At 32.6% G+C, this 18,739-nt stretch overlaps 1 protein-coding gene across 2 annotated transcripts in view; it reads left to right on the forward strand.

Moving 5' to 3' along the window:
- ATF7IP (activating transcription factor 7 interacting protein) overlaps positions 1–18,739 on the forward strand; it is a 122,434-nt gene that overhangs the window by 59,484 nt on the left and 44,211 nt on the right. Inside the window, exons 3-6 of one of the 2 annotated variants that reach the window (XM_008579094.1) lie at positions 848–934; positions 2,513–2,658; positions 4,254–4,391; positions 11,625–11,690. In XM_008579094.1, the coding sequence (XP_008577316.1) occupies positions 848–934; positions 2,513–2,658; positions 4,254–4,391; positions 11,625–11,690 (437 nt within the window). The remainder of the gene's footprint in view (positions 1–847; positions 935–2,512; positions 2,659–4,253; positions 4,392–11,624; positions 11,691–18,739) is intronic. The other variant, XM_008579096.1, reaches the window with a different exon arrangement.

Raw genomic sequence — 18,739 nt, forward strand, 5'->3', positions numbered from 1 at the left:
AGTGAGTTATTGTAGCCCCGTTATCTTACATTTACTGATTAAGCTAGTTGAGGAGATATAAATTGATTGACCAAAGGCCATTTCTGGTACTTCTGGGGTTTTATTTGTTATAATTATATAGACATTCTTAGTAATATTTTTGGTAGAGCTTCTTAATTGTTATACTTTATATGCCTCATGAAAATTGCATAAACATTTCTGAACAGTACTTTTCTTATCTATATAATGACAAAAATGCTGTTTACAGTGTAGGATTATATTGAAGCTATGAAGTAACATATATCAAACACCTAGCTCAGTTGTTTTCACTATTATCAAAGTAGGTATTATTTTTAAGTAAGGTTTTTGTAGTTTAGGTAGCTTTTTTATTCCTCACTTAACAAACTATCCCGTAACCATTAAAATACCTTAATGATTCAGCCTGTCTGATCACAATATTAGGTGTTTTGGATTTGGCAGTTTGAATTGTCACAGCCATTATTTTAGTTCTAATAACTGAATGTGAAGGAATCTAAATGGAAAAAAAAATAAAGAGGAATCTAAGTGTTTTACAGTAATTGTTTCACATTTTATTAATCTTATTGTTGACAGAAAATTACTAAATAAGATTCTTTGTTTTAAAATCTACTATTTTTTTTATTTATTATGAATTGCAGAACAGTTGAAAGTTAACTTGGTCATTCATTTTTGACCAAGTCAATGCACCTTTTTATTCCTCTCATTTTATATTTTGGGACTCTTGATTTCATGACAGGTTAGTTTGGTAATTGAGTAGTTACCAAAAAGGTAAACTATGAGCTGTTATGAATTTCAATGGAAGTAGAATTTCCTTTTCTGTTTGTTACAGCAGAAGTAGAAAACAATGACAAGGACAGCAAACCCGAGGAAGAAGAGCAAGTAATACATGAAGAAGATGAAAGACCTTCTGAAAAAAGTATGCAAGTACAGACAAACTTGAACTAGTTTGAAAAATAATAATTCATTATTTCTGCTTTTAAGGTGATAGAATAACCTTTTGTGCCCATGAGATGATTGTAAAATTTTGCAATTTAAGTAAGCCGCAATGAAATCATTTTGTTGATGGCTAACTGCGATGTTTGAAAGTATTATTTCATATACTTCAGTTTTTTTGTTTATTTATATTTTACATTGTTCAACAAGATTTAGGCTTAAAATTTACTAAGGTACTGTGTGAGTGTCTTGATGGATTGTTTTAGATTGGTTTGGAGAATGGGACTTCATAACAGTTTTGTCTGGGCTGATGAAAGTGAATGGAAGTATATGTTTCAGTCTACTTAAGGTTCTTAAGCTTCGTGGGAAGGGGAAATGATGAGGCTGAGTGTTGTTAGGTTTGTAGAAAGATTACAAGACTACAAGTCAGGAAATCTGGGTTCTTCCCGTCATGCTGCTCTCCATGTTTGACCATGGGTAAGTTATGATTATAAGAGAAGTTGCAGAATAGAGCTGGGTTAAAAATTGGCATATAGATACAGGTATAGAGTGAGACGGTGAGGGATAGGTATGGCCACATAAGGGCATATGCCTTTAAAAAGTGTGGAGATTTTAGTGTTTTAATTAGTTTAGATATTGGAAAAGAAATTAGATAAAATTTGCTTATGATCTCATGAATGTTAACAATATTCAAAATAGAAATTTTCTAAGTGAAAGTCTTTGAATGTTTGGTGTTTACCAAATGTACTTTTATGGGCTCTTCAAAAAGTTCATGGAAGGATTCATATGATCTTTTAATTAAATTTTTCCATGAACTTTAAAAATTTTTTTTGTATTTTTTTGAAGAATTTTATTTTATCTTTTTTTTTTTTTTTCCCTCTGTGGCTGGCTGGTATGGGTATTCCAACCCTTGACCTTGGTGTTATTAACACCACACTCTAACTGGCTGAGCTAAGCAGCCAGCCCTTTCTGTGAACTTTGTGAAGTACTCTCATGTAATAACATTAATTTTATTTATTTTTTTTATATATTTGAAATTCATTAGGATATGTTAAGAATAACTTGTGCTATTTTCCTAAGGCTCATGGTTAAGTAAAATTTTTCCTCTATTTACTGAGGAGGAAGAATTAAATCATTAAAGCTATGCACTGTTGTTAGATTAGACATCTGTGCCATGAGAACACTGGATTTTGTTAGAGGAGTCATGTGCACTGTGAAATTTAGCAAAGAGAATAAAAATAAGTTGATTTTCTTCTACCTTCTGCATAACACAATTGTCAGGCAATTCTCTATCTTAATATGAAGATTTCAAGGAAAGAATATTCTAAGTTTATAGTGTACATTGCTTATTTATTGGGAAGTTCTTATTTAGCAAATTGAAAATAATTTTAAATTTACAGCTAAAAGCTATCTGTCTACTTTTCTAGTCTCAAAAACAGTTCATGAAGTAATTGGTAAAGAATGTTATTGTGATAGAAACATTATTTTACTGAGGATGGAGAATAGGCATCAAGGTCTATAATAAAAACACCTAACTGATCGTTGTGGTTTTTGTTCTCAGATGAATTTTCCAGAAGAAAACGTTCTAAATCAGAGGACATGGATAATGTACAGTCCAAACGTCGTCGATATATGGAAGAAGAATATGAGGCAGAATTTCAAGTAAAGATTACAGCCAAAGGAGACATTAACCAGAAACTTCAAAAGGTGTTGTTGATTATAAGTTAAAAACTATATTGAATAAAAAGCAAAACTGTCTTTATTCTTCTAGGTTTTTGACATTATTCTGTATTTTACTGACATATCCAGTTTATCACAGAAAGAGAGAACTTGAAGAAAGTGGTTGAGCTTGTAAAGTCTGTTATTATCATTGATCATTTAATTTTAAAATTCCTTCTGACTTCTTTTGGGCTACATAACTTTTTTTAGAGATGGTAGTGATTATCAAAATGGAAGGGAGATATGGTGACTTCCTTATTTGCTTTATTAACAAAACCGAGGGCCGGCCCGTGGCTCACTCGGGAGAGTGTGGTGCTGATAACACCAAGGCCACGGGTTCGGATCCCAAATAGGGATGGCCAGTTAGCTCACTTGGGAGAGCGTGGTGCTGACAACCCCAAGCCAAGGGTTAAGATCCCCTTACTGGTCATTTTTTAAAAAAAAAAAAAAAAAAAAGAATATTGTTTTTCAGCTTTTCTTTTTTTTTCCCCATACTGACCTGTGTCTTACAGTGAAAAGGAAACATGAGAGTTTTATACATTGACACTTTAATCTTTATAATAAGCTGGTTTTAAGTCTATACATTCTAAAATTTTTGTTACGTGCTTTAGGATTAGTATTAACAATGGTTGGGGCAGGGCTTTAGAAGGACTAGGGAGGGAAATAAACTACAGACTTCGAAAACCTCCCCCTGTATCTGTTAGACTGGGGATAATGAATGAAGATATTCAGTATTTTATATATTTTTAAAAATGTGTTCTCAGACATTTATAACAAATGCAGTTTTTAGAGAGGAATATGACACTCAGGTGATACTGGTTTTTCAAGGTCTTATATATTTAATGATGAAATTTTAAACAATCAAGGTTTTAGACCAAGATTCTTCCACTAAGATACAGTACAAATGTCTGCACGTTCTAGAAAAATAAATAGTGAGGCAGTAAAATGTGGCTTTCCCCCCCAAGTTTTTATTTTTCTTTGACATATGAAGATGATAATCTTATTCAGTTTTACAGAGCTGTTAGAATTCCTGAAGTACCTATGTGAAAGAATTTTGAAAACTTTTATGTGTACTGAGAGTTTATTTCTCTAGAGTCATGTTACTCAGGTTTGGCCCTGGTTGTTGTGGGTCTATAAAGAGATAATGTGGAAATTTTGAGTAGGCATTTAGAAATACTTTATAGAAAGTTGGTATTGCAATGACATTCTTAGTGTGTCTCACAAAAATATCAATCTGTAACAGATTAGAAATTTTAAAAATGTCCGTTCCTTTTACTCATTTCCTGTAAGTAGTTTGAACATGATAAGGGAGTATGGGAAGAAAATATTAAAGCTTCAAATTAGTTTCAATATTTCACCCTCTGGAAATTTTCTATTTTTAGTATATATTACCCTGTTGAGGTCGACATTAGATATGTAGAAGTGGAGAACTTCCAACAGATAGCATTGTGTTAAGGATTTCAACATGTTTTATTAATTAAATTAGTTAATACATTAATTATTATCTTATCATTACTTTAGAATATTTACTGTTTGCTGCTTACTGAAACGCCTTCTTTGCATAACGAATTATATTTCTTTAGGTTATACAGTGGTTGCTGGAAGAAAAATTGTGTGCCCTACAGTGTGCTGTATTTGATAAGACTTTGGCAGAATTAAAAACACGAGTGGAAAAGATTGAATGTAACAAGAGACATAAAACAGTTCTTACTGAGCTACAGGTTTGTATGCTGACCTGAATTATATACCCTATGTGTCATCATTGTTATAATTTGTTTTCTGGGATATGTATTTGAAGCTGACTATAAAATACATATAAATTCTAACTATCAGAGTAAAAGGAGCCTGTATTAGTTTGCTAGGGCTGCCATAAAAAAAAGTACCATAAACTCGGTGGCTTGAACAACAGAAATGTATTGTCTCATAGTTCTGCTGAAGGCTGGAAGTCCAAGATCAAGGTGTCAGTAGGATTGGTTCTTTTGCCAGGCTGTGCTGTGTACTAGAATCTGTTCTATGCCTCTCTTCTAGCTTCTGTTTGTTGACAATTTTTGATGCTTCTTGCCTTGTTGAAGCATCACCCCCAGTCTCTGGCTTTATCTTCACATGGTGTTGTTCCTGTATGTGTATGTGTATACAAATTTCCCCTTTTTAGATGGATACCAGTCATGTTGGATTGGTACCCCTCCCTACTTAGTATATCCTCATCTTAAGTAATTACCTCTGCAAAGACCCTATTTCCAAATAAGGTCATATTCTGAGATATTGAAGGTTTAGATTTCAATACAAACCATTAGGGGATACATTTTAACCATTTTAACCCTTAACAGAAACTCGGAGATTATGTAATTTAATGCTTCTCAATTATTTTTTTTTTAGTTACTAAAGAAAGCTTGGCATCTAGCATGCCATAATAAGTACTAAATATTATTTGTGAGGGCTTTATATATATATATATATATATATATATATATATATATTTAATAATTAAAACATATATATATGTTTTGGTGGCTTACAGTTTCTAGGATCCAAACCCTTGACCTTCGTGTTACAACACTGAGCTTTAACCTACTGAGCTAATCGGCCAGCCCCTATTTTTTTTTTTTTTTTAATATTAATGTACTTCCTCCCGTGGATCTTGTGCTTTAAAGATATTAGTTTACTAATACATATTTGTTAATAATTGCTACTTTTCTTTTTTTAGTTATAGCTATATATTATCATACAATGCCAGAGCTTCTGGTCCACTGAAATGAGCACATAGTAACATGATATGGTAATCTATTTTATTCCACAGCTGAGAAACTGGAAATTTTAATCAGTATATTCATTCTTTCATAAGTAAATATATGGTTCCTATTAAGCTATTTTAAATATGGGCATATTCTAAAGATGCTGAATTGTAAACCACTTAGAGAGCCTTATTTTATAAATTAGGGGAAAGTGGTCCATCAAAGTTAAATCTTTTTTCACAGTTATAAACCAAATTGCAGCCAAATATGACTAGAAATTAGGTGTATTATATCTCCTAGGCCTAAAATTATTTTCTTGGTTTATACTGTTAATTTTATTTTATGTGAGACTTTATTAAAAACAAGGCTGTGTAGTAATTTTGTGCAGCTCCATTTAGGACAATACCTAGTCCTATTTCTCACCTTTAATGGGTCTTTCTATAGTGATAATGTTATCTAATTATTAAACTCCATTTTATTAGTACTGTGAGGATTTTGAATTAAAACTGAAAATGTCTGAAGATTTAAAAAATAATTTCATTTGTTGTTTCTTATCAGTCCCTTGGGTGCAACTATGATTTTGTATTTTTAAAACCTGAGTTTTTGACTTCCATATTCTCACTTAAGCTACAAAGTCCAGATCTCTTAACATTTAGTAAACATTTACTCTTGTACGTTTCTTTGTAGCCTCAGATTCTGAATCTTTCCAACACCAAACCAGTCATCCTCTCTACAAATGAATCTCCTTTTCCATATTTCCCCTTACTGGCAATTTCTGAATTCTTGGAAAAATCTTGAAGGAAAATCTTCTTATTGATTCTCTTATTGACAGTTCTTGAGTTCATGGAAACCAGTCCCTCTCAGTCATTTCCCATGCATAGTGAGTTGCCAAATTACAGTTTCTTTCTTTCCTAAAATTCTATCTGTTTCCTGTCACTTTCTACTAGGCCATCATGACCCAATTCCTTGATTATAGTAAGAGCCTTTTACATGACCGTGCAGGTATTAGTTTTTAAGTTCTTGTTGGTCCTTCTGAAGCATTGTACTAATCTTTCTAAAATATTGCTTTCCTTATTCTCTTCCGTGTAGTCCATATTCCTCAATTGTGTTTACCGGTCAAACCAGTATTTATTTGTTTGATTTTTCATTTGGATCCCCTATTGTTCTGTCCACTTTTTTCCACCAATTGCTTCATGATCCTCCAGAGTATTAATGTTCATAGTATTTTTATATTTAGCTTTCGACTTCATATTATTGCCTCTATTCACTCACTGTAATGATCTGCCTTCACCATGCTATTTATTTAAATGTTACCGAGCCCAATTTAGTTCCCATCTCATTCTGTGTTGTTCCAATATTTTGTTTTTTTGTGTAAATAAAATTCAGAGAACAAAATAACTATTTGGAAGTGTATAATTCATCAGCATTTAGTACATTCACAACTTTGTACAACCATCATCTCTATCTAGTTCTAAAACATTTTTGTCAACTCAGAAGGAAACCTTGTACTCATTAGTCACTTCTCATTTACCCCTCCCCTAGCCATTGGCAACCAGTAATCTGTTTCATGTTTCTATTGATTTACTTTTTTTGCATATTTCATATGAGTGGGATCTTATAATATGTAACCTTTGTGTTTGGTCTCTTTTCCTCAGCACAATATTTTCCAGGTTCATCCATGTTGTAGTGGGCATCAGAACTTTGTTCTTTTTTATGGCTAAATAATATTTCATTATGTGTGTGTGTGTATATATATATATATATATATATATATATATATATATATATACACACACACACACACACACACACACACACACCATTTTATTTAACTTGCATTCATCCATTGATAGGCATTTGAATTATTTCCACTTCTGGTTGTTGTGAATATGTCACTGTGATCATTTGTGTACAGGTATCTATTTGAGTGCCTGATTTCAAATCTTAGGCATGTACCTCAATGTGGAATTGTGGGTCATATTATTGAAGTACCACCCAATTGTTTTCCAGGACAGCTACACCATTTTACATTCCCACCAACAATGTGTGAGGGTGTCATTTCTCCACATCCTCATCAACACTTATTTTCTGTTTTTTTTTTCCTTGTTTTTTATAATTATATCTCTTAGTGGTGTGAAGTTTTCAATTTGGGTTTTTTGGCTTTTGCGTTATAAGAGTTCTTTATACATTCTGGACATTAAACTCTTACTCTTATCAGATATATAATTTGCAAATATTGTTCCTCATTCTGTAAGTTGTTTCAATTTCCTGATAATGTCCTTTCATGCACAAAAGTTTTAAATCTTGATTAAGTCTTATAGACAGGATGTAGTTGAGTTATAATTTATTATTTGTTCTGCCAATCTCTACCTTTTAATTGGAGACTTTAATGTATTTATATTTAAGGTAGTTACTGATAAGTAAAGACTTCTGCCATTTTATTTTTCTTCTGTATGTCTTATACCTTTTTTGTTCCTCAATTCCTCCATTACTGATTTCTTTTGATATTGATTTTTTTCTAGTGTATCATTTTGGTTCCCTTTTTTTCTTTCTATATATTTTTTAGTTTTTTTCCTTAGTTGTTACCCTGGGGAGTACACTTAACATCTTAACTTTGTAATGATTGACTTTGAATTAATACCTACTTATTTTCATTAGTATATAAAATTCTGTGTTACACATCTCATTGTATAATGGAGACGAAAAAAGGATTACTCAAAGCACCGTGAATGCATTGAGAAGCCAGAAGGTCTGTATCCCAGAGAAAACTGGGCACAGTAGCCATTCAGTTAGCTTCTGTTTTTTATTGTAAAGACAAGGAAGTTTCACAAGAAAATTCAGTTGATTCAATCATTACAAAATGACACAAGGACATGGTCAGTGTTTCAAAAGTTATCTATGGCTAAGTATAGCTTACGCAGTGGAAACTACTAACATCAGTAAAATTAACAATGTGACATTTCAAAGTACAATTAGTAAAAAGCTAAGTTGGTCAAACTGGCTCATTATCTAAAGTATAAACTCTCCTTAAGCAAAAGTTACATTCTTATGATAAAATCTAAGTACAATTATTTCTAAAATTCTCCCCAACAGACAGCTTGTCCCTAGCAAACATTTTTTTCACATCTTTCCCTTCAGCAATTCTTAACAGGATCAGTATGACAACCACCTGTTAGCTCTATAATTATTAAACTATTAACTAATTAAACTAATTAATCACTAAGTAGTGATTAGAGCTGATTAGATGGGCTTTTGCCCTCTGGCTATAGGCTATCACTTCCTACCTGAGGGCTCTTGCCCCTTACATGCATTTATCTAAAAACCCTATTCTTAAATGAGAATCAAGATTTCTAACCCTCCATAATTCTGCTTCTTGATAGGTTAATCTTGTTCAGATTTACTGTTGAATCCCTCCATTAAATTTCAGTTATTGTACTTTTCAGTTCTAGAATTTCTAGTTGTTTTCTTTATATAATTTCAATCTCTTTACTGATATTCTGTATTATTGAGACATCTTTTTTCTATTTTTTATTTTAGTTTTTCCAGTGCGCCACCGGGCCGGCCATTATTTTAGTTTTTTGTCTGTGGCTTTTTTTAGCTTTTTTGATCAGATTTAAAACAGTCAATTTGTCCAGTAAGTCTTTATCTAGTGAATCCAATGCCTGAGCTTCCTTACTATGTCTTTTTATTTTACTAGCTTTTTTTGAGTACTAATATTTCGTTGTCAGGTCAAACTTGATGCATTATTAACTCTTAAGATAGAGTTATTTCCTAAGAGGTTCCTTGGTACATATGCAAAGAAATTCCTGATTTGTCTAGTTTGTTAAACAAGACCCAATGTATCTGACTTCGAGCAATTTATGTGACTTATAGTTAAAGAGCTATCATTGTGACATTTTACATAGACTTAAGGAAGAAACCAAGAACAAATGAAATAGAAGTAGTAAACAGAGACATAATAATAGAAACTTTCCTGATCTTACAAAAATGACTTGTTCATACATTTTTTACAAGTCTCACAGAACACTTGCCATGATAGAGATCCATTCTTCGAAATATTATGGCAAATATTTTGAATTTTAATAATATAAAAGAATTGTATAGTTTCCTGTGTAAAAACAACTAAAGGCTGCTCTTTGATTTCTTTTTTATAATATTAAATATTAGAAGACAGTAAATCAGTGTCCAACACTTTTTTTTCTCTGCTACTGGCTTAATTTCTTTAAGTGGTAATTCCTTCTTAAAAATAATTTGAATACGGGGCCGGCCCGGTGGCGCACTGGATAGTGCGCCGCTTGGGAAGCGCGGCGGCGCTCCCGTCCGAGGGTTCGGATCCCACATACAGACCGGCTCCCGCTCACTGGCTGAGCGAGGCGCGGGAGCAACGCCGAGGGTTGCAATCCCGTTGCTGGTCCCCGGTCCGGTACGGGGGCAACACTGAGGGTTGCGATCCGTTGCCGGACACGGAAAAAAGACAAAAGAAAAAAAAAAAAAAAAAAAATTTGAATACTACAGGTATATGTGATGTGAAAGCTAAGTCCTTCTCTTTACCTTCTCCCCCACTACCTACCAATCCTGGCCTCCAGAGGTAACCACTTTTTTTTGGTATGTATCCTTCTAGACCTTTTCCCATATACATAACATATACAAAATGATTTTTTTTAATTTTTCATTTTCAAGTAAAAATAAAATAGTAATACTATAAATACTATGCAATTTATATAATACCCACATAGATAATCTGACTAAAAAAAAAGTGAAAGATATTCTTGCATAAGTTGGGGTACAGAAAATACCTTCACATATTCTTTTTCTGAAAAGGTTACTTGAACAATTTTAGTCACCAGAATGGTAAATCCATATTAAGGACATGAAATTATGCAGTATGTCCTTGGGCCTTAATAATAAGCATAAATAACTAAGTCCTGAGGAAAATCTTCACCTTTGGGAGTCATAGGTTGATTGATTGCCTAGGCCATATTAATTGTCTTATGTGCTCATACATTGTAAGATATAGGGTCTTGTTTAGAAGTGACTACTTTTTAAAAGAAACTTTCAAAGTAAATAATATCATTTTCTCATTTTTATGATATGGATATTGGATAAAAGAAATTCTCTGGAAGAACACTTCCTTAGGCAGGCCTCATGAACACACTCAGAAACTATATTTAATATTCTTGAAAATATGTTTAATGTAAAATGGCAGCAGCAGCAGCAGTTGAAATTCAACAATTGAATATCACATCTATGCTTTAGTAAGTGACCGAAAAGAAAAAAACAAATATTCATGTGGCAGTGTCATAATTTTTCGTTCTTTTTTTTCTTTTTGTTCTGCTTTTTTTCCCCTCTGTTTCCCTTTGAATATGTATTGGGACAAAATATGTCATCAGGCAGTTTATGTAAGAAGTACAAATGATTAAATATTTCACTGATAAATGTTAACTAACAAGGTAACATTTTTATCAGGTTATTAAAGATTAATAATATGAAATTAAGTGTTTCAAAGAGTAATATATGAGTACTCATCAACATCGCTATTTGAAAGTGTCAATAAAGCCTCTTTGAGAAGCATTTAAGTAAGAACCTTAAAAATATATTTTGTCCCAGGAATTCCACCTCTGTGATGTACCCTAAGAAAATAATCTGAGGGAGAAACAAAAATTTTTAATGCAGTGTTATTTGACAATAGCAGGACATTGAGAAACATTCAACCGATCCAGTAGAAAAGAAAGTGTGTCAATAATGGTTCAGTATCTATACATACATCCATAAGTAGTATTGGCAAGAAAGCTTTTATGATTTACAGATATGCCCTCTATAATTCTCAGTGAGAAAATCAAGTGTGGTTACAAATATGTTAAAAAATAACACAAACACAAACTTACATATTCAGAAATATACTGACATGTGAGCAAACACCCACAGCTCTAGGAGGCAACAAGTTAACCTTCTAAGAGTGTTTATATCTGGGTATTGCGTTCAGGGGGTCACTTTAGTTTTCATTATAATTTGTACTGAGTTCAGGCACATCTCAGTTTTCATTATGATTTTCTGTATTTTCCAAGTATATCTTTTACAATCAACTTGCCTTATTTTCTTTGTTCTTAGCTGTCTTCTGAGGATCCTGTTATCTGTGGGTTTCTTGTTATGTATGTACAGATTCTTTTTTAATGCTATAATACCACTTGATTTCTGTTGCATCTTTTTCTTTTTTTTTCCCAGGCCAAGATAGCCAGGTTAACCAAACGCTTTGGAGCAGCCAAAGAAGATCTTAAGAAAAGACAAGAAGTAAGAATTTCTGTTCTTGCATAATTAATATTTAGCTGTAAGTGGTAATCTTAGGAAAAATGGTAAGGAGGAAACTTTTTTTATTACAATTTACACTGTGCACTCCTTGTATATTATTTCCAGAGCTATGCTCTAGAACTAATTAACCCTTTTCATCCAGGACACTTATTATTCTTATATATCAACATTTATGTTAATCTATTTTAGGTTATGACATTCTTGAAGCTGTATTTTCTATCTGTCTTTAACATTATGTTTTGGGGATTTGTCTTAACCTTGTTTCTTTTAACATTCTTGCCAGTGTCCTAGTCTAGTCTCTCATCATTTTCCTGAAAATATTCTAGTATTCCACTTCCTTCTATTAGTGTTCTTCCCTTCTTTTCTCTCCCATGTCGTCAATCATCTATTATGCTCTAATTGTAATATACAGAGATTAGATTAAACCACTTCATTGCCTTTGGATATTTTTTTGAGTACAGAATTAAGTTCAAACACCATAGTATAAATTGTCCTCTACAGTTTGGCTTTGCTTTGTGTTGTTTTATTTATTATTCCTTTATTATTTCATTATTTCTCTATTATTTCCTTTATTATTCATATTTTTAATGTAGTATTTGTATATTGCATTATTGTTTTTAGTTGGATTTCTTTTCGTCTTGAATTTTTTTTTAATTTGACAGAGTTACATTTTTTTGTCTTGATAGCACTGTTGCCTGGCATATACTAACTGCCTAAAATAATAATAATTTCAATGATAATCATCATTCCTAGAGGTTTTCTGCATTGATGCATTTTCATATTTTCTTTACTTGATTTTTAAAAAAATTTTTTCTAATTTGAAGTAATTGTAGGAAGTTGCAACAACAGTACATAGAATCCTATGAACTCTTCACTTAGCAGCCACCCAATGATGAAATCTTATATAACTGTAGTATAGTATCAAAGCCAAGGAATTGTTACAATTCTATTAAGTAGTCTAAAGACCTTATTAGTATTTCCCAGCTTTTACAAGAATTCATTGTGTATATTTGTGCATGTGTTTCTGTGTGCATGCATGCATGTGGGTGTGTGGCTCTCCAAAATTTGATCCGTGTAGATTTATGTAACCCGTACCACAGTCAAGATGTTGAACTGTTCTGCTACCATAAAGGGACTCTCTCATGTGCTACCGTTTTATAGTTTTACTCTCAGTAATCTCTTCTCCATTTTTTTTTTTTTTTTTTTTTTACCTTTTTAAACTTTGACTTCTCCCTTTTCTTTAGCAACTTATGGTTGGTTTTTATTTTGTTCTGCACAGACTAATCTTACCAGACTTGGATTTGGTCATACCCAGAGATTTTTCCCATTGTAGTCTTCAATGATACAATTAATTATTTCTAAACTCCACTTTCTTAGGTTTTGTTTCTTGATCATAATGTAAAAATTGAGGTATTTTATTTCTTATATTAGAAAATAGGTGTAAACCTTTTATTTAAAAAATTTTATTTGCTGCATCTAAACCAAACATTTGTCTTTGAAACTTTTCCATTCCTTTTGTACAGTATGAATTTATACTTTTTCATTTTTGTGTCTAAACTAAGCAACATGCAGCCCAATATATACATTTCAGTTTTAGTGCATTTCAGATTTGTTCTCAAAACTGCTTTCCAGTTGTTCTCATTTGTTTAGTCAAAGGAGATAGGTAGAGACTTTAAAGAATAAGTATGAAAATATTTTAGTCCCTGAAGAGTTTCTGTTTTGAAAAACTAGAATTAGTATTGAAACAAGGAACAAATACTATATAATTCCTAAAGATTGGAAATGATTAACTTGATCATTTAGGGAGTATGGTGCTTGAAGAAAATGTTAAGGTGGTCTTGAATCTTTCAGATTTTGTGCTTTCCTCATTAGCTTGCAGTTAAGGCCATCATTCTACCTATTCTTATTAATATTTTTCTCCTTTTCAGTCAGATTTCTAGACCTCTTAAGAATTTTGTTCTTCATTTTTTAATTCTTACAAAGGTAGTATTGCAAGGAATATACTCCTGTTAATTTCTTTTAACTGTACTTGATTATATATAATCATTTTAATTGTCATTTATCCCAGTGCAGCAAGGTTCATTATTGTTCTTAATGATTTACTCTACAATTTCTTTTTTTTTTTTTTGTCTGAACTCTTTGTCCTCAAATTATGGTATCCACCATAATTTTACATTTGTTTCTTGCTAGGTTTTAAAAACAGGAGAGAGATAGAAAGGAATGTTTAGCACTTTAGTTCTTTCCCTTAGCAAAATAGACAGGCAACCAATAAAACTTTAAATGCTTTTATTTTATTTAGATATGCTCCCTGGTCTTCTGCTATTAACCAGTTAAAACAAACCCCACCATTCAGGTTTGTCTTGAAACATTTTCTATTTTAATTTCTAAAAGAGGACAAAACCCTCAGGCAGTGTATTTGTCCGTTTATGTTGCTTATAACAAAATTCCTGAAATCGGGTGATTTATAAAGAAAATGCAGTTTATTGCTTACAGTTTCTGAGGCTGGGAAATCCAAAGTCCATCTGGTGGTGACGACAGTGACCCAGGGGTCTCACATTAGAAGACAGTGGAAGCACATGGAGCGTAGAGAGAGAAAGACAGACTCTTCTTTTAAAGCCCTCAAAGCCACGCCCCTGACCACCGTTTTTAATTCATTCACTACTACATGGTCCTACAATCCAATCACCTCTTTAAGGCTCCACCTTTCAATTACCATAATAGGATTTCCCACACCCTACCCTCTTAACAGTCACAGTGGGGGCTAAGATTCTAATACATAAACTTGGGGGACACAGTTCAAACTTCAGTGAGTTTTGGAGGAACATAATTCAGTCCACTGCAGGCAGTTTGCTACTAAAATGACATTCATAATTTAATCTATTATACTGCCTGATGACTGGTATCATTAACTTTAAACTTTTCTAGTTTTTCCTGTAAAATATGAAGATTTTGTCATACTTATTCTACATCTGTAAAAATCAATTATTTAATTGATTAAATTTTGGATCAATTGTACACTGTAGGTTTTTTTTTTTTTTTTCTTTTTGTCTTTTTTCGTGTCCGGGAACGGATCGCAACCCTCAGTGTCGCGCCCGTACTGGACTGGGACCGGCAACGGGATCGCAACCCTTGGTGTCGCGTCCGCACCTCGCTCAGCCAGTGAGCGGGAACTGGTCTGTATGTGGGATCCGAACCCTCGGTGGGAGCGCCGCCATGCTCCCAAGCGGCGCACTGTAGCAGTGCGCCACCGGGCCAGCCCCTGTAGGTTTTTTTTTTTTTTTTTTTAATGAAAAAAATTTTTTAGAATTTTTTTTGTTTTGTTTTTAATTGTCGTAAAAAAACACATAACATAGAATTTATCCTCTTAACCACTTTTAAGTGTACAATAGGTTCAGTAGTGTTCACTCTTAACATTGTTGTGTAAAAAATCATTAGGACTTCTTCATCTTATAAAATCTTAAGTCTATATCCACAAAACAACAACTCTCCACTTTTTCCTCTCTTCAGCTCTTGGCAGCCATCATTCTACTTTCTGTTTTCATGATTTTAACTATTCTAGTTAGCTCATATAAGTGGAATCATACATTATATATCCTTTTGTGATGGGCTTAATTCACTCAGCATAATACCTATAGATTCATCCATGTCGTGATATGTGACATGATTTCTTTCTTTCATAAGGCTGAATAATATTCCATTATAGTTACATACCACATTGTAAAAATCCATTCATCTGCTGGTGGAAATTTGGGTTGCTTTCACCTCTTGGCTATTTTGAATAATGCTCCAATGAACACGGGCGTGCAGATATTTCTTCAAAATCCTTTTTTTAGGTATCCAAAATCCTATCTTTTGGATATATACCCTGGAGAGGTATTACTGGATCATGTGGTAATTCTACTTTTATATACTTGAGGAACCTCCATACTGTTTTCCATAGAGGCTGCCTCGTCTTACATTCCTACCAGCAGTGCACAAGGGTTCCAATTTCTCCCCATCCTCGTCAATACTTGTTATTTTTTGTTCTTTTTATAGTGGCCATTCTAATGAATGTGAGTTGGTATTTCGTTATGGTTTTGATTTGCATTTCTCTAATGATTAGTGATGCTTTTGTATGCTTTTTGGCCATTTATATGTCTTTGGAGTAATGTCTATTCAGATTTTTTGCCCATTTTTTAATTGGGCTGCTTGTTTTTTTTGTTTTTGTCAAGTTGTAGGAGTTCTTTACATATTCTGAATATTAACCCCTTATCAGATATACGATTTGTAGATTTTTTTTTATATCCCATAGGTTTCTTTTTCACTCTATTAATGGTTTTCTTTGATGTACAGAAATTTAAGTTTGATGTAGTCCCATTTGCCTATTTCTGCTTTTGTTGCCTGTTCTGTTAGTGCCAGCATTATACAAAAATATCATTGTTATGAAGCTTTTTCTGTATGTTTTTTTTTTTTTGGTAGGAATTTTATAGTTTTAGGTCTTATGTTTAAGTCTTTCTTTAATAAATTTTGAGCTAATTTTGTATGTGGTCTAAGGGTCCAATTTCCTTCTTCTGTATGTATATATCCAGTTTTCCTAACAATGTTGATTGATGAGGCCGTTCCCCATTATGTAGTCTTGGCACTCTTGTCAAAGATCGTATGACCATATATGTGAGTTTATTTTGGGGCTCTGTATTTTGTTTTGTTGGTGTATGTGTCTGTCTTTATGCCAGCACCACACTGTTTTGATTATTGTATTTTTGTAATATGTTTGAAACCAGGAAGGCTGAAACCTTTAATTTTGTTCTTTTTCAAGATTGTTTTGGTAATTCAGGATTCCTTGATTTTTCCATGTGAATTTTAGGGTAGTGCTTTTCTATTTCCGGGGGGGAAAAATAAAACCACTGGGATATTGATAGGGATTGCATCGAATCTGCAGATCCCTACTTTGGGTAATAGGATATTTTAACAATATTAAGTCTTCCAATCCATGAACAGAGGATGTCTTTCCATTTATTTGCATCTTTAATTTTTTTCAGCAATGTTTTATAGTTAGCATTGTACAATTATTTTTCCTCCTCAGTTATTTCTAAGTATTTTTTATTCTTTTTGATGCTATTGTAAATGGGATTGTTTTCCTAATTTTTTTCCTTTTGTTCATTGTTAATGTGTAGAAATACAACTGACTTTTGCAGGTTGATTTTGTATCCTGCAACTTTGATGAATTTCTTTGTTAGTTCATTCCATTGTGGTTAGAAAAGATACTTGGTATGATTTCATCCTTCTTAAATTTGTTGAGTTTTTTTGTGACTTAACATGTGATCTCTACAAGAGAATGTTTCATGTGTGCTTGAGAAGAATGTATTTTGCTGCTGTTTGATACTGTGTTCTGTATGTGTCTGTTAGGTCCAATTGATCTATAGTGTTGTTTAAGTCCTCTGTTTTCTTACAGATCTTCTGGCTGTTCTATCTATTACTGAAAGTAGGATGTTGAAGTCTCCTGCTATTATTGTGGTGTTCTCTATTTGTCCCTTCAATTCTTTCAATATTTGCTTCACATGTTTGAGGATTCTGATGTTAGGTGAATATATATTTATAATTGTTGTATGTGGCAAATCCACTCTTTTATCATCATATAATTTCCTTCATTGTTTCTTTTGATAGTTTTTGACTTAGTCTATTTTGTCTTATATAAGTATGGCCACCTTTATTCTCCTTTTGTTACCGGTTGCGTGAAATGTCTTTTTCCATCTTTTCACTTTTACCCTTGGTGTGTCTTTAGATTTAAAGTAAGTCTCTTGTAGACATCATACAGTTGGATCTTTTTTTTTTAGTACATTAGATCAGTCTTTGTCTTTTGATTGGGGAGTTTCATCCATTTACATTTAAAGTGATTACTGCTTAGGAAGGACTTACTACTGCCATTTTTTTTCTTTTCTCTATGTCTTGTAGCTATTTGGTTCCTCTCTTGCTCCTTTCCTTTGTTTCATTGTTTTTTATTGTAGTCACATGCTTTGATTCCTTTTACATTATCTTTTGTATATTTTCTGTAGGTATTTTCTCTGTGGTTACCATGGGAGATTATGTAAAATACCTTAACATTTTAACTATCTATTTTAAAGTGTTAACAACCTAACTTGTAAGAGTTCTATTTCTTTACAGCCTCCTCACCACAACTTGATGTTACTGATGTCACATATTACATCTTTGTATATTGTGTATCCATTAACATATTTTATAGTTATTTTTTATGCTTTTGTCTTTTAAATTTTGTACCAGAATTAAAAATGATTTACACATCAATAGAATGGTAATATAGGATTCTGTAGTTGTCTCTGTATTTAACCTTTACTAGAGAAGTTTATATTTTTTATACTTTCATGGTGTTGCGTAGCATTCTTTCATTTCCATTAGAAGGACTCCATTTAACTTTCCTTGTAGGCCTGATCTAGTGGTGATAATCTTCAGCTTTTGTTTTTCTGGAAAAGTCTTAATTTGTCCCTCATTTTTGAAGGACGGTTTTGCTGGATATAGTATTCTTGATGGGCAGTTTTTTTCTTTCAGCACTTGGAATATATCATTCCATGTCTTTAGGCCTGCAAAGTTTCTCCTGAGAAACTGTAATCTTATAGGGGCTTCCTTGTATGTTATGAGTTGTTTGTTTTTTGGCTGCTTTCAAGATTATTTAACTATTCCTCTGACAGCTTAATAATAATGTATCTCAGTGTAGGTGTTTTGGGGTTAATGATAGTTGGAGTTCTTTGAGCTTTTTGAATTTTTATGTCCATTTCCTTCTTCCAATTTGGGAAGTTTTCAGAAATTATTTCCTTAAGTAGGCTCTCTGCCCCTTTGTGTTCCCTAATGTGTATGTTAGTTTGCTTGTTGGTGTCTCGTAAGTCCTTTAGGCTCTCTTCACTTTTCTTCATTTTTAAAAATTTTGCTCCTTTGGCTTGATAATTTCAAATGACTTCTCTTCAAGATCACTGATTTATTCTTCTGCTCAATCCAGTCTGCTATTGATACCCTATAGTGAATTTTTAATTTTGGTTGTA

This window comes from Galeopterus variegatus, unplaced genomic scaffold (assembly GCF_000696425.1).
Source record: "Galeopterus variegatus unplaced genomic scaffold, G_variegatus-3.0.2 Scaffold1807, whole genome shotgun sequence".
NCBI classification, from domain to species: domain Eukaryota; kingdom Metazoa; phylum Chordata; class Mammalia; order Dermoptera; family Cynocephalidae; genus Galeopterus; species Galeopterus variegatus.